The sequence below is a fragment of the Astyanax mexicanus genome, chromosome 4, assembly GCF_023375975.1.
Source record: "Astyanax mexicanus isolate ESR-SI-001 chromosome 4, AstMex3_surface, whole genome shotgun sequence".
Classification (NCBI taxonomy): Eukaryota; Metazoa; Chordata; class Actinopteri; order Characiformes; family Acestrorhamphidae; genus Astyanax; species Astyanax mexicanus.
This window is the reverse complement of record NC_064411.1, coordinates 3,740,252-3,762,128: the sequence shown is the minus strand read 5'-3', so window position 1 is coordinate 3,762,128 and position 21,877 is coordinate 3,740,252. Positions and strand designations below refer to the sequence as shown.

Here is a 21,877-nt window from a genome sequence, read left to right as displayed (position 1 = left end):
GTCGACACATGTCAATTGGGATACAAGCGAAAGCTGGGCGACTCGTGAGCGGGAGAAATGAAATAAACTTAACATACAAAGGGATCATGGTGCGATAAATAATCTAATAACCATTGCATTAGAGTGGCAATCCAATCCTAATGGGGAAAAATCTCCGGCATTTTTCATAGGGGTCGGGGTGGATGTAAATGGTAACGACCCTGTAGGATGGATCAAAGTTAGAGTTACAGATAAACCGACCATCGACACCGACGAGGCCACAAACAAACACAATAGACAATAATGGGGGGGATCGGCCTATACTGGAGTGTGAGGAAGAGCAAGAAGAAATGCTGGAAACCAACCAGTCTTGGGGATGACTTTATTGCAATGATGTCACTTCCTCCTTTGATAGAGTTCGAATTATTGGTCGCCTGGTGGCAGAGGGACCGTGGGAGAATTTTTCCTGTCAAAAATTGGTTGGAAGGCTGCCAGAACAGGTTTTCGCTCCCACCGTTAGTAAACTGTTCACTCACATGTTGATCAAGTGTTGAACATATGTGAATATACATATTTGGAGGAATTACGATGTGTTGACGTATCTGGTTGATACGTCAAAAGGGAGAATTGAGGAGTAACGGTTTATTATATGTTGGGTTTATTGACAAATATCTTTCAATTATGATTACCTATCTTAGTATCGATAATGACAATAATCATTGTGTGAAACCTTGTATTCAATATGCATAACCAATACTCACATTGTATTTGATCATCTTTATTACTCAGTGTATTTTACACGCATTTATATAAAAGATTAATCAATAATCAATATATCCTTTACACACATAGTAAAACATTGTTTGATATGGCATGTGACTAACACAGACTCTATTATATGACAAATTAACCCACATGATACATTTACTAACACATTAACATATAACATATGAGATGTAGCTCAGGCTTGAACTATTTTTTGTTTACTGCATGACCCTAACTAACGGTCATCAATTCGACTGGTACGGGGCTAAATTGCTACAGAAGAGGCCTTAGTTCAAAGCGGCCTTGATGAGCAAGTGCCTCCCTAAAACCTCTGCTTCCAAGAGGGGGGTGACGCATACTCACACAGATAGTGCCACGATGTGCCATGATGGAAGAACACAGTCAAGGTCAAACACTAGTGGTCCAGTCAGACACGTGAAACTTCAGCACTAACACGTGCATGCTAACATGAGATGATTTTAACAACGCCTCATCAACAGGCTTACGTCATTTTGGGGTATAAACGTGGAGTCAGATCAGAAGGGGGGTCAGAACTTATGCTGGGTGGCTGTTAGACGGTCTCTCATGTGTTAGTTCTCCTGAATATTCAGTTTGTAATAAATACTTGGTTTGCTTTCAACTTCACTCCACTGTCTGACTCTCTCTATCAAACGAACACGCATGGGAGTTGTACCCCGGACGAGAGGTGGGGGTAGCCCACCTCACATTTTCTTTTCTACAACAATGCGCTGGTGTATTTTGAGATTACTCTGTTTAGTAAAACTCTTGACAGAGTTCTGATGTTTCTCCATGTCAGGACTTGGCTTCATTTATCTGGTAAATGTAGCAAACTGTTTCTGCGTGTTCTAGAGATTCTTCAGAATGGCTTGTGCTTCACCTCTTTCAGCAGTTTAACATTGCACTTTGATAAATATCCTGGTTGTTGGTGATGAATTTCAGGAGAATATTTTCATTTCTGGAAAACACAAAGAAAAATGCCATTGAATATAAAAAACAGGTCAATAAACTGAAGAGAACTGCCTAAATCAGTTACACTATACAGACAAAACTACTGGGACATCTTCATATTACCATAAAAGGGAGGTGCTGGTGGTCTTCCAGCCACCTGTTTAGTGCCTTTATAAGGACTGCCCACTGTTCAGACACTCTTGATTCTGTTCTGGTCTCATAAGAAACTGAGAACTTAAGGAAAGAAAGAAATAAAGAAAGAAATAGTGATGTTGCCCCTAAATCTTAAGCTTTGAGGCATGTGCCGAAAAAACAACAAGCATTACTTCGAATCACAGTGCCGATGCTTGATTCGTTCTACATTGATCACGTGACCAATGCTGTCCAAAGCCTTTTCCTTTACATTAATTTATAAAAGATCCCATACATATTAACTAAACCTGATTTTTTACAACTCCTGATAACAGTTCATTATTTTCCACCACATTAGGTTCAGGCTAACAGTGATAGGCACTCCTGAGTTCAAGACATGCTTTTTTTGTATATGTAGATAAAATCCTTTAAACAAAACAAAAAAAAAACACAAATGAAAATTTGGTGAGAAATGTAAATGTTATTGTACTTTTTACCCAGGAAAACTGCAGCTCCACATCAATGGCTTAACTGATTTGTTTACTAAATCAATATTGCGTACATGGTGGCATATCACAGCATCGGGTCGAAGCTCAACTTCATCTGCAGAGCCGGAGAGCAGCAGAAGTTCTACACCAGCAGATTCAGAGCTGCAGCTCCAAGACCTGCTGCAGTTTTACAGAAGCTAATGTTACCCACAATTTCATCAACTCTAACTAAAGCCTGTAAACCAGCTATCTGAACAAAATGTATATTGTTTTTATTTTACATTACCTCTCTCTATCTAATAAATTAACATTTTCCCTGAATTTTTCATTCCACCTTAAATATCATCACTTCTTATTAGTTGTCCTGGAAATGTAGCTACACATCTAGTGAATAATAACTTTAACATTTCACATGTAGTGTTTTCTTTTTCCTGAGTATGTAATATTATTAGCAGTGAGGCCGGTTTGAAACGTATATGCTTTAGAGAGAGAGTGACCTCTCGACCCGCTCTCATGTTTTTACGTTCTAGAAATGAGATCATTTTACGTTCTCCTTCTTCAGAACAAAGTAAAAAGCCTGTGAGATAAAAAAGTATTTGTGTAAAAAGTCTGTGATTTGTCTTCAGATGGTAAGAGTCAGACTTTAGTCTGTTAAAAGTCTTGTAATCGTGTAGTTGTACGGACAGCATAACACAGACTACACTGCTCAACATCACCAGACTGAAAGAGTTTTCACCTGTTTAAATACTTTGATTTGATTTGAAGATATTTTGATACTTTGAATGATCCTCTGTGAAGAAGAAGAATAATCCAAATCGTGATCTGACCGGAGCTCTACAGCCAGTGTCATATCTCTGATAGTCCCCTCACATTCTGTACTGCTCTGCTGTGAGGTCAGTTCAGTGCGCTGTAGCATTAGCTAAACGCTAGCATTAATCTAATTACGAAACTTAAATGATCTTGTAATTCAGAGGATCCAGTGATGTTCAGGAGGAAAATGTACACAGATTAAAACGTACAAAATCGTAAACATGTGAATTTAGCACAGAATGTGATAGAGACAAGTTTTTAAAAAGCCTGTTCATTTTTGCCATTTACAAAAACAGTTCAGACATGGAACCCCAAGTATGGAAATAAACAACATGTCACCGACTTCAAAATGACACAACTAAAAAGGCCTATAGGCTCTTTTCACGCGGCTGCCATTTCTAATTGAAAGTGAGCCTGTGATGGGAGGAGGTAGAAGTAAGTCCACACTCAACAATGGTGTGGAGCACATATATAACCACGAACGATCTATGAAAAAGGGCTGAAGAGGGATGTTTACTAACAAGAACAGTTTTGTTAAAAGGATACAGCAACTGTATAGAGGAGTACATCACTAATATTGAAGAAGTGTTAAGGTTTTAGCCAACATTAGCTAACCTCGCTAATGCTAGCTAGCTGGTGCTAGCCCGACTCTCCAAGCCCGGTGACCAGTGCTGCTAATCCTGCTAACCCGACTCTATAAAGCCTGGTGAACATTATGTAACTATATAAATATATCATTCTGGAAACCTTAGTTCTTTAAAAAAAATTCTAAAGCATTAGCAGCACTGTTGACAAGTACACTAGCTAATCTAGCTTAAATGTATAAGTTATAACTAGCTAACCTAGCTTTAATTTATTAGTTATAACTAGCTAACCTGCAGCATTAGCAGCACTGTTCACCGGGCTTGGAGAGTCGGGCTATCTCTATACAGTTACTGTATCCTATTATCTATAAAATATGAAACAGAAGTAAATACAGCACATTAACACACATTTTCAGGCTCAGTCACATGTAGTGTTTTGGTGCTGAAACGGCTGTACCTCAGAGCTGATAACCCGACCGGGGCAGAAATAATTAATTATTAGGTAAAATATGCTTCAATACCCGCTAAAAATGCACAGAAGAGTCACTAGAACTGATATAAGAGCTCATCTTTTCTCTCAAAAATACTTATTTTTGCTTAAAACAGCACTTTTTCACGGAGCTCCTCAGCTCTGTTTACCTCCTGCGAGGCATTCAAGCTCCTCTGGAGCTACGGGGGGCGCAGAGGGACAATTAATAAAAACACGCAGTTCTCTTGTTGATGCAGGGAATTGTACTTCAACATAAAATCACAGAAAAATAATGACCTTTTTACTGTTACAACACATTAAACAACCTCCAACAAGAGAGAGAGAGAGAGAGAAACTTCTCCATACCTTCTGTAGTTCAGCTGATCCTGCTCTTACTCCGGCGCTCCAGCTACAGCTCAGCCTCATCCGGGTTATGTAGAGCCCCGCCCCCTCCCCCGCTATATCACATTATACCCCTTCACCGCTAGAGTGAGCCCGCGAGGGAGTCCTCAATGCATGGAGCTGAATGGAGCTAAACAGCTAAAACTCTCATTTAAAACACTGTATAACTACTTCTCTGGAGTTTTCCTTTAATTTTACAAAGTAGAACAAAGTATTTAACTGAAATAGGAAAGAAAATGTGCCCCTATATTTCCATTTTCTACAACAAATGTTTTATTCAGTAGATTTACTAGCATTACTGCTACTGATGCTGGAGTTACACACAGAGCTCGTTTAAAATAATTAAAACTGCAGTTCATAAGCTTTAATAATTATCTCTGTGGTGATGAAATTTTTACAAAAGTACAATTCTTACTGTATAATGTATCAAACATTTATAAATTATTATTTTGCTATTCCAGTTCAAACCTTTTTTTTAATCTAAATTTCATTTAAAATATTATGGTTACATTTTCTTTACATTTACCTTCTTGATGTCCTGCAGATTCTTGAAAAGGAGATCGTACTGCAGCAGATCTTGTTTGTTGCTCACCTTGTCTAAAGTCTTTTTTATTCTAAAGTCTATTTATGTATTCTGAAGGTTTCCATAAATTGAGGTCATTCACAGCTCCTCCCTGTAAAATCACTCTCTGACATCACAATGGACCATCCTGATTTCTGTATAGAAGGGTACTTCACACTTATAAACGCATTTGAAATTTCATATGCAAATATCATTTTAAAAGTAATAATTATAAAAATAAAAGGATTTGTTTAAGAGTTCAGTGTCAGTGTCACAATTGGTACTCTAAAACAACAGCACTGATCTTTTCCATTGTAATTAGTAAGTGTTATTTGTTGGAGTTTTACAGGAGCAAACAGACAATCTCTATAGAGGAAAAAAAAAACTCTGATCTGAATCTCAAGCCACTTGACAGTCTGAAATGTATAAAAACGTATAAACATTTTTTTTATTCTAAAAAGTATCAAACATTTATAAATTATTTTTAAAAATAATTTTGAAATGTTTAATACTTTATAAAATATTTTTTTATTTATTTCATCTAAACAGAAAAAGTATAACTATTTAACTCACAGCAGAGATAATTATTAAAGCTTTTAAACTGCAGTTTTAATCATTTTAAACAAGCTGTGTCTAACTCCAGCATCAGTGGCAGTAATGCTAGTAAATTTACTGAATAAAAAAACATTAGTTGTTGAAAATGGAAATAAAGGGGTAAGTTTTCTTTCCTATTTTAGTGAAATACTTTGTTCTACTTCGTAAAATTAAAGGAAAACTCCAGAGAAGTAGTTATACAGTGTTTTAAATGAGAGTTTTAGCTGTTTAGCTCCATTCAGCTCCATGCATTGAGGACTCTCTCGCGGGTTCCCTCTAGCGGTGATGGGGTATAATGTGATGTAGCGGGGGAGGGGGCGGGGCTCTACATAACCCGGATGAGGCTGAGCTTCCGGGGTCTGTAGCTGGAGAGGAGGAAAAGCAGGATCAGCTGAACTACAGAAGGTACTCTCTCTCTCACACAAACTCTCACTCACTCTCCCTCAAAGGTAAGTGAGCGCTGGATGTTAATCTACACAGATTTCTCTTATGAAAACTGTTTATTTGGGTGTTTAAAGCGCTTCTGTTTATTTACAGTAAGCTTAGATTTACAGATTCTTTCAGCACTAAGGCAGGAGCATTAGCATTAGCAAAATTAGCTTGTAAAATGACCCAGTGTTGTTACCAATACCACACCTAACAGCTGAAGTTAATTATAAAGGAAAGGATTAACCATTACAGACAGCTTGCACATTATCCAACCATTTAGGTTATATACTAACAACTTAACACAAATTTAATGTGTTTAAAACATTCAGGCTGCTAATAGTATTTTATTGTTTGAAATTGCCTAGCTTAGCTTAGTTATCTAGATCGCTTTGGCTAGATTAGCTAAAGGTGGATAACCTTAACTTACCTTCAAAATTAATGTACCCCTCTATCCAGTTGCTGTATTTTAAAAAAAATTGTTATTCAATATTTTTGTGGTACATAAAAAGCACCACATATCTTTTTATGCCGAGATTTAAAAAAGTATTAGCAATAGCAAAATGTTTTATGATGTGATTTTTTAATGTGGTAATAGTGTTTAAGTGTTCATCTACAGTGGGAGCTGATGTGTGACATGACTGGCAGAGAGAAAAAGAGAACTGTTTAATAGACAGAACTGGCCCAGAATAGGGGACCAAAGTAGCTGATGATATCTATCTAGCCAATGTTCCCAGTCCTTTTTTTAACCCAAGTATCTAATGTTATCTAGCTAGCCAATGTTCCAGGTGCTTTTTTAACCCAAGTATCTAATGTTAATCAGCTAGCCAATGTTCCCAGTGCTTTTTTAACCAATTATTTGTTATCTAGCTAGCCAATGTTCCCAGTGCTTTTTTAACCAATTATTTGTTATCTAGCTAGCCAATGTTCCCAGTGCTTTTTTAACCAAGTATCTAATGTTATCTAGCTAGCCAATGATCCCAGTGCATTTTGAACCCAAGTATCTAACGTTATCTAACTAGCCAATATGCCCAGTGCATTTTAACCCAAGTCCCAGTAGTTTTGTATGTATATTGTAACTTAATTAAGGCAGTTCTCTTCAGTTTATTGCCCTGCTTTTATTTAAATATTCTTCTTTGTGTTTTCCAGAAATGAAAAACATTCTCCTGAAATTCATATTTAACTAAGAGCAAAGTTAAACTGCTGAAAGAGGTGAAGCTGAAGCCATCCTGCAGAATCTCCAGAACACACAGACATTGTTTGATACATTTAACAGACAAATGAAGCCAAGTCCCGACATGGAGAAACATCAGCACTCTGTCAAGAGTTTTACTAAACAGAGTACTCTCAAAATACACCAGCGCATTCACACAGGAGAGAAACCGTATCACTGCTCAGACTGTGGGAAGAGTTTTAATCTACAGAGTACTCTGAAAATACACCAGCGCATTCACACAGGAGAGAAACCGTATTACTGCACAGACTGTGAGAAGAGTTTTAATCGAAAGAGTACTCTCAAAAATCACCAGCGCATTCACACAGGAGAGAAACCGTATTACTGCTCAGACTGTGGGAAGAGTTTTACTAATCAGAGTAAACTCAAAAATCATCAGCGCATTCACACAGGAGAGAAACCGTATCACTGCTTAGACTGTGGGTTGAGTTTTACTCAACAGAGTACTCTCAAAAATCACCAGCGCATTCACACAGGAGAGAAACCATATTCCTGCTCAGACTGTGGGAGTAGTTTTACTAAACAGTGCACTCTCAAAAAACACCAGCGCATTCACACAGGAGAGAAACCATATTCCTGCTCAGACTGTAGGAGGAGTTTTTCTGAACAGGGTCATCTCAAAAAACACCAGCGCATTCACACAGGAGAGAAACCGTATTACTGCTCATACTGTGGGAGGAGTTTTACTCAACAGAGTAATTTCAAAATACATCAGCGCATTCACACAGGAGAGAAACCGTATCACTGCTCAGACTGTAGGAAAAGTTTTACTAATCATAGGAATCTCAAACTGCACCAGCACATTCACACAGGAGAGAAACCGTATCACTGCTCATACTGTGGGAGGAGTTTTACTACACATAGTGATCTCAAAAAACACCAGCGCATTCACACAGGAGAAAAACTGTATCACTGCTCAGACTGTGGGAAGAGTTTTACTCAACAGGGTCATCTCAAAAAACACCAGCGCATTCACACTGGAGAGAAAACTATCACAAATTTGTCCCACAGCAATTAAAAGCGCAAATCTTAAATCTTTAGAACAGAACACCTTATCCTACACAAATGTTTCACTTTGTCACTTGGGACACGTTCCACCAGAAACAAACATGAACTGAATTTAACAATGGATTTTACAGGTTCAGCAAAATGACTCTTATTCATGGATGATGTTTATAGAATTTAATGTTGTGTTTTCTCGTATGTTTGATATTTCAGGACATTCTTCGTGAGACAGAGCACAGTTTTAAGGGTAGTTACGTTATGAGTTTAGTTCTGAAGAAGGGAAGGTCGTTTGAGCGAGGGCACTGCCAGACCTTGCACCAGATGTTAGATTAGCATAACTTAGTCTTTAAAATTTAGATGTCGTAGTTGTTAGGAGTAGAGTACGATTCTTAATTTTCTGTAAACATTTCAGTGCTTGTGCTTAGAAGGTTTTGAATGCATTTAATCTCTTTTCTAGTATATACAGACTTTATTATTTCCATTAATTTCTAGTATCTTTGTTTTTGCTCTGTGTTAGTTCCCCAAGATTAGCATAGTGTAGCTTAATGCTATTAACCGACAGGCCCCTCTGTATGAAAGGAGAAACACGACCTGAGGAACTCCAGAGAGTGCTCCCAAAAGTGTGACCCAGAGCCACAGAGAGACGACACTGTGCTAGGTACTGCCGTGTGGACCGGAGGAGCATCCAGACCCGCAGAGAGGCCAACTAAATCCTTTCCAGAGGTTAAATAAAACGCTCCAGCTGTAGTTCCCATACTGAAATCAACCCCCTCCAGACATGTGTAGCGCTGTAAGGTTGCGGGCTCCTTCACTCCCTCTGATGGTGTTCTCATTTGTCTATGGTTCAGTCTGATTAAAAATCTGTTAGCATAGAGGGATATAGAGGGATATTTGGTAGCGTTTTAATACTCAAGTTTTATACTCTCTTATCATTCCCTTATTGAGTATTATATGTTGTTGAAGTTTTTTTATCCTCCAAATTTACTAAGAATATCCAAATCATCAAGTTTCTTAATATTTTTTATCCAGTACCAACAATTATGTTTGTGTTGCTTCACCTCTATATTTACTCATCTCTATGGTTTTATAAACGGCTTTTATATTGCAGATCTGCAATCTCATTGTGTTCTCTCAACATATGTTTGACATGAAACCTATAGGCCTGAGATGATCTTATGTTATTATTTGTTAAATATAGTCCAGTGTGAAATGGATTTGGGTTGAAATGAAACATATTAGGCATTTTCACATTTGAATTTCAGAAAGAAATTGATTTAATGGTTCAGGCTTTAAAGGGTTAGATATACAATTACTTCCAATGGTAGAGTAGCATGTGTGTTTAACGTGTATTCATATGTTTTTTTTGTAATTGTGAATGCTTGTGGTTTGTGTTGTTCTGTTTTTTGAAGAGCATAGCCATTGACCAATTACACTTAGTTACCAAAATCTACATTTGATTTATTGACCATTTTTTAATCTGTATCTAGTCTAGCTAAATGTCCAAACAAAGTATTTCCTGTTTTACTGACCATTATTATTGATAGCTAGCTTAGCTAAATATCCAAATAAAACATTTGTTGTTTAACTGACCATTATTATTTGTAGCTAGCCTAGCTAAATTTACAAACAAAGCAGTTGCTTTTTTTTTACTGACCATTGTAAATGTTTCAGTACTAGTAACAGTGTTTCACGTCTGGTAAATTTGTTTTATTTCTTGCAATTTTTTTTTCTAAATGTAATTTGTGTTCTCTTTCAAGCTTTCATTCGGTATCTCACTATGGGATACACCCCTCTCGCATATTCTCATGTAGCCCGGCTAAAATATGTAAAACTCCCTAGTTCTTAAATAGCTACACTTATAAATACAATAATAAATAAAATAATATAAATTCATAGTAATGGTTTAAAAACGTACTCACAGGCTCAAAATAGTCATTGTGTTTGTGTAAATAGTTTAAAAAGAAAACAAAAGCCGCACAGATTACATATTTCATGTATTTTCTGTGTTAATGCCAGAAGGTTACCTAAAAGTGATTAAGGGATCTACTGAGGGAGAAGTGTACAGGTGAGGGTGGAGTAGAGGATTGGAACAGGCCCGCCCACGGGACGAGAGAGAACAGCGGAGATGCGGGAGTAGCAGCGCGGGAGAGGCGAGGAGGAAAAAGTTCCTCACAGGCTGAACTAAATTCACTAATAATCAGTATTAATTAAACTAACCGGTAATTTTAAGGACACTGAAGTCCACACTGAGAGTGAGCTGGTGGATAAAGCTGGGATAATCTCTCTATAAGTAAAGTTCTGTTAGCACTGTTAGCTTAGCCAGCTCGGCTAGCTGTGTTTAGCCTCGTGTATTAGCTGCTCTGCGCTAGCCGTGAACTCTCCGCTGCAGCGCCGCTCCGACAGACTGTTCCCCGGACTGACTCGCGCTCTCTCCGCCTCCACTGAACACCAGGACCGCTAACACTGCTAACCAGAGAGCGCTCTGAGTCCCCGCGTGGATCAGAGTTCCTCTGAGGGAAAACGCTCCGTGCTGCAGGACCCCGCGCTCTGCTCCCGCTCATATTCACTGAATCTGAGGTAAATCTGAAACTCTTATTTCTGCTCGTTAGAGTAAAGCGGACATTAAGCTCCGAACCAGACCTGCACCGTTTAGTTCTGTTCATTTCATCTATAATTCTGTTCTTTATGAGTGTATTCTTTAGAGTGGGCCCACATATTTAAAGGGGACATGAAACATTTCAGTGGGGGGGGGGGGTGGGGGATTTACACACTAAATTATAATATATTTATGTTTGTTATGTTTGAGCTAGGGCGCCGCCATGTTGCCCGTGCAGCACTGGTGACGTCACGAGGTTGGTTGGTTTAAGAGCCCAGTTACAGAGCTAGCGTAAAAGAGCTTGATGTTTGTGGAGATTATGGATGAAGATGAAGCTGAACTAGGCTAACATGGAGCATTTACTCAGAGATCTTTCCTGTATAAACCTGAGCAGAACTTTTCAGATGCTTTTCTGAGAGAGAGACGTTTTAGGAGTGTCCCCAGCTAACCAAATAACGTTGTCGTTACGTGCGCGCGACGTAACTTGGTGACCAAAATTTCGTCACAGCAACGTAACCGCTTACGTTGTGACAACCGGAAAAGTGAAAGTCCCGGGCTGTATTCGGAATGGCATACTACTATACTGCGTACTGCATACTGCACTAGTATGTACTGCATGCTACACACTGCCCAGTATGCAGTACGCAACACTTTTAACCTTTTAACGGTAGCGCACTACAAGGTCATGTGACACAACACAGCCACATGACCGGTTAAGGCGCATTTACCTAGAACGCTGACGTGAATTGTAAACAGAAAGAACGTGAAAAAATGTCCTACCTTTCCATTATTAAAGCCAAAAACTCTGCAAGGAGGAAGAGGACAACAAGGAGATCTGCACTGCTGTCCAAAACAGCAATTGCTGCTTTTATTTTGGAGTTCAGTGTAAGTGCAGTTAACATAATTATAACAAACATTTAGCAGCAGCCCCTCAACCCAAGTATGTCCCAGTTATATTTAATTATGTTTTCAGACAAACATTTAGCAGCAGCCCCTCAACCCAAGTATGTCCCAGTTATATTTAATTATGTTTTCAGACAAACATTTAGCAGCAGCCCCTCAACCCAAGTATGTCCCAGTTATATTTAATTATGTTTTCGTGTTTATTTAATTAATTAATTATTTTCATCCATGTAAATACCAACAAGAAGAGAACATTTTTACCAACTCTCATTCATATTTAAACAATCACTGCAATAAAAGAAATGAAACACACAGCATAAGTAAATTTTTTTTACTTTGTATTCAAATTCATTAATCCATTAAATATGTAATTTAATGTAAAATCCAATATTAAACACATTCTGGTATGTACAAGTGAAAAACACAATCTTTTTGGTTTAAAAGCCACTTTTAGCAACCTAGGGAGTTTAAACACAATACTGGGGAGATTTCATTTCTTTTAAAGGAGACTCTGGTGTAAAATTGACATTTGGTCACTGCATTATATGATGCAGCAATGTTGTGCAGTTTGTCCAAACAGGCTATAAACTAGGTGAAAAGGGGCATGCCTTACGCCTGCAGATAAACCGCTTTTTACACCATTCTCCAGGCTCAAAGTGCCTCCACTGAGGTGTGGAGCTACTTTGAGCCTGCATAACAGTGTAAAAAGCGGTTTATCAGCCGGGGCAAAAACACAGGTGCCCTGTATCACCCAGTCTAAAGCCTGTTTGGACACACTGCACAAAATTGCTGCATCATATAATGCAGTGACCAAATGTCAATTTTACACCAGAGTCTCCTTTAAAAGAAATGAAATCTCCCCAGTATTGTGTTTAAACTCCCTCGTTTGCTAAAAGTGTCTTTTAAACCAAAACGATTGTGTTTCACTTGTACATACCAGAATGTGTTTAATACATTAAAGTACATATTTAATGAACTTAGTAAATAATGTGTTACACAAAATGTGCAGACTGCATTTGAGTCCGGAAAGTAGAAATATGCTAACATGAATGTGCTTATATTTTCCTTCAAGGCTGACTGCAGGCTACCATATTGCCAGTTGAATATGAGCACCCCAATACTCCAGGAGTACTTTGGTGAGGGAGAGCTCAAGAAAGACTTTCGCCTGTCCAGAGAAAGTGCCAACACACTTGTTCACACACTTGAGGGGCAGCACGACCATGGTTGGGGAAAAGCACTAGAAGTAGGCATTTTTCTTTACTGGCTTGCTAGTGCCACATCATACCGTGTGGTTTCTGAGGCCTTTGATGTTCCCCAAACTACAGTCTATGATGTAGTCCATTGCACTGCAGAATGCATAATGGCCGTCTTCAAAAGAGTAGTTAATTTTCCATCCCCTGAAGAACTTGAAGCAATTGGTGCTGGCTTCTGCCGCCTTGCAGGGTCTCCAGCTTTCCATCATGTGGTTGGCAGCATAGATGGCAGCCACATTCGGATTAAGCCTCCTGGGGAATTCAAGGAAGATTATTTTAATCGCAAACTTTTTTACTCTATACAGCTACAAGCCATCTGTGACCACAGTGGCCGCTTTCTGAATGTGTTTTCGGGCGTACCTGGTTCAGTCCATGATGCTCGGGTGCTAAAGCTGAGTTCTGTCTATGTGCAGCAGCTCTACCCTCCACCAGGCTGGTGCATCCTGGGCGATGGAGGTTATCCATGCCTGTCGTCCCCCATCTGCCTAATGACTCCTTTTAGAGAGCCAGTGCAGAACCCAGTACAAGCCAGGTACAACAGGCACTTGTCCAAAGCCAGATCGGTGGTGGAGAGGTCATTCGGGATGATGAAGACCCGATGGCAATCCATCTTTTTCAAGGCTCTTGAGGTAAATCAAATAATGCAGCAGTTTAGAGAAAAACATTTAGTAAATTACTATCTGGAACTATTATAACCTATAACTACTAAAATCAGACAAAAAACTTGCCTTATTTTCAGGTGAAGTTCACGTTTGCACCAGTGGTGGTGTCCTGCTGTGCATTTCTGCACAACCTGTGCCTTTCCAATGGTGACATTGTAGAGTCAGCAGAGGGTGAACCAGAAGAGGAGCCTGGGGAAGCAGAGGCTGAGGAACACACTTCTGCAGCACAACCTGGAGACGGTCTTCGGGACAGACTGGCCGCTGCTGTGTCAGCCCCAGGTGCTGCCATCTCAGCCCTACGGGAACATGATTATTAAAAGGGGAATATTCAAATAAGTTATTTCAGTGATTAGTTGTTTTGTTTGATTAACTGGTTAAATATGTCATCAATCTATTCAATATACTGCAATCTGTTTTTTTCTTTTACCTCAATTAATACTATTTATATACATATGATTTAGGTTCAAATGGTTTCAACTGTAAATAAATAACTGGCGTTTTAAATGTCCTGCATAAAGGAGAATGTTACATTAGTAAAAATATGACACACACATCTGTGTTTTGTGCTTAACTTACTTCCTGTCCCTTTGTCAATTGTTCCAGAGAACTTCTTATACTTTGTAATGACATCGAAGTGTTATAGTATGTTTAAAATTTAAAGTAATAAGTATGGCAGATTCGAATTTAGATTACTTTCCTCTGAAGGTCATGTGGATGTTTAAGAACATAACTTTTGGAAATGAGCCATCTTTGCTGTACATACATTAGTACATCCAATTTGACAGAAATGTAATGTCTGCATGTAAATAAGCTAAACAAACCGATTAGGAAGGCTTGTTCAGTTCGGGCTGCTCACTTGACAGTTTTGATGTTTTGGATAAAAGGAAAATGCCAACACTTACCGTTATCCCGCACAAAACATTACACCTTCTCCACAATCTTCCAGAAAGACAACAATGCAACAGACTCATTTAGTCCCGCTGCAGCAAAGAACGGTGATCATTGCTACCCACAGCAAATCACTTTGCTCATCTTCACTCTGCTGGGACATTGTAAAGTACCAATTAACTTTAAACACTTAATATTTATAAATTAATATCCATATTTAACGCTGCCTACAGCACTTATCCTGTCATACATATGCTACAATGTTTACAGTGAACTGACACTTTGCCACACTTACAGTTTGCAAATATAGATATAGCTATACAGTAGAGCCTATATATACCTGTGTAAAATGATGAGATTTTATTTGCTATATTTATTTATTTGCCATGTATGCACCTTGGGCTAATGCAAACTAAACTTTCCCTGTGATTTAAGTGTGCTATCTGTCTCTCTCTGCAAGCAACAAAGTAAGGGTCATTTTTTCATTATCGGCTATTTCAATGACCAAGACAAGATGTGAAACAAGTATCAATTTATTTCTTCTCTAATAAAAGTTTAAGAACATCAAGCAGCTTATTTTCCCTTGCTGCACTCTCCCTTTCTCTTCTTTCCTCCCACTCCCTCCTCTCTCTCTCTCTCCGTTCCTCTCGCTCTTGCCATTCTTTCTCCTTCCTCTCTTCTCTTTCAAGACGCTCTCTTTCTTTTCTGTTCTCCCTTTCCAGTGCCTCTCTCTCTTTCCTTTCCTCTCTCTCCAGACAAGCCCTCTCTCGCTCCTCATCCCTGTCCTGCATCGCCTTCAGGAAAGACAGCAACTCTGTCTCCCTTCTCCTTTTTGATGGAGGTGTTGGGGACTGTCTCAGGGGCACCGAGGGAGAGGAAGCCACTACAACATCCTGGGCGGATGAGTCCACTACAAGTGGAGGATTTATAGAAGGCCTCCGCTGTAGTGCCTCATCCATTAAACCATACCACCTCCAGGATGCTGCAGTGGCTTCTCCTCCCTCTGTGCTAACCCCAGTCCTGGGGGCCTTCAACTCCTACAAAAAATATGCCTAAACTGAATATCACCCTAACCACTAAAACATAAATTGAGACATTTATTTAACTCACATACTGTTACTCTGCATGGATACTATGTTTGACAAGAAACTGACATTTTGATCAAATAAAGTAACGAGACACATTAGACCACTTACAACTCACCTTGTACTTTTGTTTTAAATTCTCCCATTTTCTTTTAATTTTCATTGGATCTATGGATCCGGTCAGGCCACGCATTCTGATGAATTCCCTGAAAAATAGCAGAACAGCAAAACAACAATAACTGCATTATATGATCTATGGCCTTGACAATATTGATTTTAATAAAAAACTAAAACAAAACATGCAGTAATAAACTACAGAGAATAGTCTTATAATGTGGATTTAAACATAAGTAAATCTGCACAGTTTTTGGGCTTGCAATCTTCATGGTATTTTGGCGCAACATTACAAAAATAAACTTACTCAAATCCCTTTTGAGCAGCATTGCACCTGCCGGTAAACAGCCCTTCGTTGGCTGAACGCCACGCAATCAACTCGGCCGTGTCCTCATCAGTCCCTTTAAAACATACATTGCAATTACCTAACGAATATTTCTAACAAAATAGTAAAACATTAGTTAATATATAAACATTTTAGAGGCTCTTGCTAGCTAGCTTGCTGCTGCTGCTACTGCTGCTATATCCCTACCAATTCAACTTCAGTTACCTTTAGCCTAGCTGTCGGCTACCCGCTAACCGTCGGCTATTTCAGCTTAAAAGAGCATATATTAATATTATTAGCTTATTATTAAATGTTTTATCTCTTCATTTCAACTTTATAAGCCTAAATCAGAAGAAAACGTAACCCCATCTAAATAAATATGCTCACATTTATACTCGGAGTTCCCCCTGTTCTGCGCTTCATCGCTCGCACCAGCCGCCATCCTGTTTTTTTTCTGAAGCAAGCCGCAATGCATGTTGGGATGCAGTACACCACGAAGATAGGTCCCCATGCACACTGCGAAATCGGAGCGGAGTAGTAGACCATCCGGGTACCTGTAGTGCACTACAGATCTGCAGTTTGGTCGCATACTGCGTACTGCATACTAGCTTTAGGCAGATTTAGTACGCAAGTAGCATGTAGTATGCCATTCCGAATACAGCCCCGGATTCGTTGTGGCAACGTAACTCTTGACGGTCCCAGCACGTTGTGACCACGTTGTAGGAACGTCGGCTAATAGTTGTCAGTTGGTAATGGGTAGGTAACCTTCATTATTATTGCTTCTTTATTAGGGCGGACTACTAGATAGTCCTCATATGCCCAAATCCATGTATATCTAGTTATTTAATTAAGATTCTGGACCCAACTTGTCCTGATTTATTTTATGTAGTAAATTATGAAGTGGTGGTTTCTTATTTTAATTAATCAAGGCTCAAATTTAATCAAAATACAATAACTTTATTAGCAAACACAGGATTAATAACATAACACATTAACAAATCAATACTACTACTATACTACTACTACTACTACTAGTACTAGTGCTGTAGCTACTACTACTGCTGCTGCTACTACTACTCCTACTACTAGTGCTGGTGCTACTACTACTACTACTGCTGCTGCTGCTGCTACTACTACTAGTGCTGCTACTACTCCTACTACAAGTGCTGCTGCTACTACTCCTACTACTACTACTAGTGCTGCTGCTACTACTCCTACTACTACTACTAGTGCTGCTGCTACTACTACTACTACTAGTGCTGCTGCTACTACTACTCCTCCTACTACTACTAGTGCTGCTGCTACTACTACTAGTGCTGCTGCTGCTACTACTACTACTGCTGCTGCTGCTGCTACTACTACTCCTACTACTAGTGCTGGTGCTACTACTACTACTACTGCTGCTGCTACTACTACTAGTGCTGCTACTACTCCTACTACAAGTGCTGCTGCTACTACTCCTACTACTACTACTAGTGCTGCTGCTACTACTCCTACTACTAGTGCTGCTGCTACTACTACTACTAGTGCTGCTGCTGCTACTACTACTACTAGTGCTGCTGTTGCTACTACTACTACTACTACTAGTGCTGCTGCTGCTACTTCTACTACTAGTGCTGCTGCTACTACTACTACTACTAGTGCTGCTGCTGCTACTACTACTACTAGTGCTGCTGCTACTACTCCTCCTCCTACTAGTGCTGCTGCTGCTACTACTACTACTAGTGCTGCTGCTGCTACTACTACTACTAGTGCTGCTGCTACTACTTCAACTACTAGTGCTGCTGCTGCTACTACTACTCCTACTACTAGTGCTGCTGATACACCTTATAATATACTACTTATAATAATAATAATAATAATAATAATAACAATAATGATAATTTCCAAAACAAACAAACAGATGCCACTGCTGCTGCAAACCAGGTTAATCTTCCAATTCTGAAAGCCCCAACATTTCATCTGTCAGCGGGAGACGTGGCTGTTACGAGAAAAAAAGGTAAGTATTATTTTTATTTTAAATTTCTGTAGTGCTGTAACATATTAAATGATAAATTTCCATGTCTGCTCTGACATTATGCTGGTGTAGGTAATATGTAGTTGTAGTTAACACTAAAAGTAGTTTTGTCTTTTTCTTTATGTTACATTAAAACATAAAATAAAATAATAAATGTACCCAAGGGTAAGTGAATTAATATGTGGTTACTACATGCATTCTCACATTCTCTGAATAAATGTATGTTTTTTAATATAAGCAGGCTTCCACATATTTGTGAATACACATTTAGGCTTACATCACAGTTTTGCTAGACAAATTATCCAAAGCCATGTCTTCTTTAAATTTCACATACTGATTTAACTTTTTTGCTCTTTTAAATGTCATTACCTGAACTTGTTTTTTTATCTGTGCAGGCGCGTGTTTTAAAGTCTCAGCAATAAGACTCTCTGTTTCCTTTTCTCCTATTCCTGATTTCCATCTCATGATCGCTTCTGCAATGAAATGGGGAAAAACATTGTTTAATACATAGTTTCTTATCTAGGTAATTAATACTATTGTTCTGAGTAATTAAAGGCAGCAAAAGAAATTAGACAATAATTTTCTGAGTGATTATTGCTCAGAAAAAGCAATACTGTCTAATCTGTCTAATGGGGTTTTGTCAGAGCAGTATGTCTAACATGCTTTTATTTCTACACTGAAACAATTTAGACTCACGTTTGATCACATTGCACACGGTGGTGCCAATCAGGGGTAGCTTCTCTCTCTTTCCTTTAAGGCTGTAGTGGCTCCAGACAACATTTGTTGCAACTGCCCGCATCACTCTCCGGACACACACTCCTGGATTGGCCCCACCAATAAGGCTTAGGTGGTGAATCTGTAAAAAAGAATTACTAAGTATAAATGTAGGTAACCTGGTAATTTCATAGATTCATAGAGGCGATTAATCATTGTATAATAGTTTAGTATCTATTTATCGGTCTATGGGCCCTATCGTAGACCCTGCGGAAGGCGTGTCTCGATGCTCATTGCTATCTTACAAACCTGGTTCTTAATAAGAATGTCAAGAGACTCGCTAATTGCTTTATTTATTGGTTTATTTTTGAGCCACACAAGGCATACTTTTCCCGTTATTACAGTTCATTATATACACAAAACAAACAAAAAACAATACTTTACACTAATTCACACTTTAGCTCAGGATTGCCTGGAATAAGTGGATTAAAGCAACCATTATGCTAAACCATACAATATGACTTACCTAGTCAATAGCACAGTCCCTCAAACTCTTAAGATCACAGAAACAGTTATTTATAGAAAACTTAAATCTTAGGATAATACAGGTACGTACAATCACAGAAAGACATTATACAATACATTAACATTCTCTTTTCTTTTTACAGGTCTACTGGAACCCCACCTGCACCAGTGATCTCACTAGTGCACTTTAAGTCTGGCCCGATTCCGGCATTAAGCTGGTCTGGAAGGTCTGGCTAAATGAATCTGTTGCTTGCAATAGACATTTTAAATAGACAAGGGCGGGGCGTGTAGGGGGCGGGGCGGGGCAGTGAGAACAGGTCTGAATGAGACAGTTTGAACCGGTCTGATCCTGCTTGGGCAGACCAGCACCACCAACGGTCCTGAACAGGACAAACAAGTGAAGCCAACTTCATATGGTAAGTAAATATTTTTTATATATATTTTTATATATAAGTAAAACATGCTTTTTTTTTTAAGTTAAATATAGTTTATGTGACTAATAATTGGTGAAAAGTGTTAGAAGTGCCTACAAGTTAGCAATGTTACCCGCCATTTTTCCACTTTACAGTGATTATGTTTGCTGGTGTAATCTGGAATTTATAAAATGTTTATATTTTCGCTGTCCAATGAAAAACACTTAACTTTAGAATATGTCTTCTTTCTCTTTTAACGCGGCACCATACAATTTACAGTGGAACGGAGCATTTTAATGGCTAGATGGCTATTTCTGCAGTTAGCTTATTTGTGTTTTTGTTTTTTTTTTTTACACAAAATTCGACTCCTGTACTAGAAATTCAGTACTGGATCCAGGAGAAATAGCTTCATAAGTGACCCCCTTTATATCAATTTAAACAATGTAACTAAATATATTTCCTTATTCCGAACCATGCAGCTGTTCTTCTTAAACAAATGAATATACTTTAGCAATAGTTTTATATTTTATTGTTTTATATTTTATATAATAGTTTTATTTGTAAATAACACTTATCTGAATGTGATTGTTCTTGTTTTATTCATATATTGTACCTGTATTTTTATTGACATCTTGTCATTTTACACACATCGTTTTAAAGTAATTTTTTTAAACTTAGAATTGATCACATTTACATTTCATAAGTCTAGGTGCATCTTCATTTAAATGTGTATGTATTAAATAAAAAAGATGAAATAATTAATGTGTTTCAGTTATTTTAAAATATTCGGTAATTGGTTAGTAAATAAGTGCTTAAAGTGAATTGCACTAAAATTCTTAAGTTATAGCTTGACGTTATTTATTGTATTCTATTACTTAAACATGTCATAGATGTATGGCATTGTTGTGGTTTTTCATCTGGGCTATAACTGGGCCAATTGTTTCTAATCCGGCTAGAGAATGGCAGATGTTAGTTGGTGCCAGAATTGGCAAGTCATTCCAAACCACAATCGGGCCAGAAGAATGTGGTGCATGTGGGCCAGGTCTGTAACTAGTTCATCTATTGTTCTGCATATTTAACATTATATTCAATGGCCATATAAGTAAGTAAACATTTAAACATGAATTAAACACTCACACTTTCTTTCTGAAATCTGTCTCTTTCAGTTGGTGTTCTAAGTTTAGGAGGTCTTGTGTGCTTTGTGCCACATTCAGCTCTACAGTGGACTCCTCATCCCTTTGTCTCCCCTGGCTTCTGCGCAAAAGTAGTAGCATCTCCCGTTGATTTGCTCTAGGGTCTCAACTTTTTGAAGGAGAACCTGAAGTGTATCTGAAATTAAGAATCCACATAACTTAAGGTGTGAATTATTTCTCTTTGTATTTATATCTTTTTTTTTTTCTCCCCAAATATTGTGATCTGAGGGTGTTCAGAGTCTGCTTTTGGAACAGTCACATTAAAATGCTTTTCTTTTGTAGTGAGTTCATAATACCTTGAAATCTTCTTTGTACTGGAGACTCCAAAGTATTTTTTCTCCATGATGGTCCATTGTCTAAATCATGTCATACATAAAGTGCTAATACAAGATCCTTTGGGCATGCCACTAATTTAAAGTAAGCATTTTAACATTTTTTACTTTTTACCATGCAGCGAGTCTTGATCTCTAGTCATGGAGTTTTGGGCAGTTCATCATTGTCTGCAAGCAAGATATTAACATACAGTAGGCAACTTTTAATGATAAGCAACAGATGCTAATTAGTTGAAGTCTGGGCCCATATTCACAAATTATCTTGGAGTGTGAATACTGTTCTAGAAACTGTTTGTCAGTAGAATCATCATAACTAAAACATGGTTTAGATTGGCACTCCTACTAAAACGCTAATACGCTTTTTAAAATTGGCCCAGACTTCAAATGATCAGCTTAATATCATCCTGATTTCAGTGACTTTGTTAAATCTGGGAAAAC

The 21,877-nt window shown here is 38.3% G+C and overlaps 4 protein-coding genes and 1 pseudogene across 14 annotated transcripts in view; 3 read left to right on the top strand and 2 right to left on the bottom strand.

Annotated features, from left to right (window-relative positions):
• Nucleotides 1–21,877, top strand: part of LOC125801347 (zinc finger protein 271-like) — a 773,213-nt gene that overhangs the window by 73,882 nt on the left and 677,454 nt on the right. For 2 of the 4 annotated variants that reach the window (XR_007438675.1, XR_007438674.1), the window contains exons 1-2: nucleotides 6,118–6,203; nucleotides 7,330–8,553. Coding sequence is in view for 2 of the 4 variants with exons in the window: in XM_049477922.1 (XP_049333879.1) it covers nucleotides 7,461–8,432 (972 nt within the window). In the remaining 2 variants the exon portion in view is untranslated. Of the gene's footprint in view, nucleotides 1–6,117; nucleotides 6,204–7,329; nucleotides 10,009–21,877 lie in introns of those variants that run through there. The other 2 variants (XM_049477921.1, XM_049477922.1) reach the window with 2 other exon arrangements.
• The window catches only part of LOC125801423 (zinc finger protein 239-like), a 124,471-nt gene that overhangs the window by 26,754 nt on the left and 75,840 nt on the right, over nucleotides 1–21,877 (bottom strand). The window contains exons 1-3 of one of the 4 annotated variants that reach the window (XR_007438697.1): nucleotides 4,563–4,634; nucleotides 1,837–1,947; nucleotides 1,493–1,720 (exon numbers count right to left, since the gene is read on the bottom strand). The exons of 1 other annotated variant lie outside the window; for it this stretch is intronic. The gene's annotated coding sequence lies outside the window, so the exon portion shown is untranslated. Of the gene's footprint in view, nucleotides 1–1,492; nucleotides 1,721–1,836; nucleotides 1,948–4,562; nucleotides 4,635–21,877 lie in introns of those variants that run through there. 2 more of the 4 variants (XR_007438696.1, XM_049478146.1) reach the window with 2 other exon arrangements.
• Nucleotides 1–21,877, top strand: part of LOC125801306 (zinc finger protein 239-like) — a 69,022-nt pseudogene that overhangs the window by 16,845 nt on the left and 30,300 nt on the right.
• Nucleotides 6,106–21,877, top strand: part of LOC111194581 (zinc finger protein 239-like) — a 693,226-nt gene continuing 677,454 nt past the window's right edge. Inside the window, exon 1 of the mRNA XM_049477632.1 lies at nucleotides 6,106–6,159. The gene's annotated coding sequence lies outside the window, so the exon portion shown is untranslated. The remainder of the gene's footprint in view (nucleotides 6,160–21,877) is intronic.
• LOC125801410 (ensconsin-like) lies at nucleotides 13,901–17,032 on the bottom strand. 5 transcript variants are annotated; one of them, XR_007438690.1, is made up of 5 exons: nucleotides 16,633–17,032; nucleotides 16,228–16,321; nucleotides 15,925–16,012; nucleotides 14,736–15,758; nucleotides 13,901–14,129 (listed from the first exon to the last, which is right to left on the bottom strand). XR_007438690.1 is itself a non-coding variant. In XM_049478093.1 (4 exons), the coding sequence occupies exons 1-4, from the start codon at nucleotides 16,832–16,834 to the stop codon at nucleotides 15,255–15,257; spliced, it is 888 nt and encodes a 295-aa protein (XP_049334050.1). In that variant the 5' UTR covers nucleotides 16,835–17,032; the 3' UTR covers nucleotides 13,901–15,254. The 5 variants fall into 5 exon arrangements, 3 of the variants coding, with proteins under 3 accessions (XP_049334050.1, XP_049334051.1, XP_049334052.1); XR_007438691.1 differs by having other exon boundaries at nucleotides 14,736–14,875; nucleotides 16,633–16,883; XM_049478093.1 differs by having other exon boundaries at nucleotides 13,901–15,758.

What these genes read in the sequence shown, in the direction of transcription:
- LOC125801410 (XM_049478093.1), bottom strand. Translation starts at nt 16,834, where the DNA reads ATGCGACCAAACTGCAGATCTGTAGTGCACTACAGGTACCCGGATGGT. An exon ending in GGGGAACTCCGAGTATAAAT is followed by an intron (nt 16,322 to 16,632) that starts GTGAGCATATTT and finishes TATGTTTTAAAG; the next exon opens with GGACTGATGAGGACACGGCC. An exon ending in GCTGCTCAAAAGGGATTTGA is followed by an intron (nt 16,013 to 16,227) that starts GTAAGTTTATTT and finishes GCTATTTTTCAG; the next exon opens with GGAATTCATCAGAATGCGTG.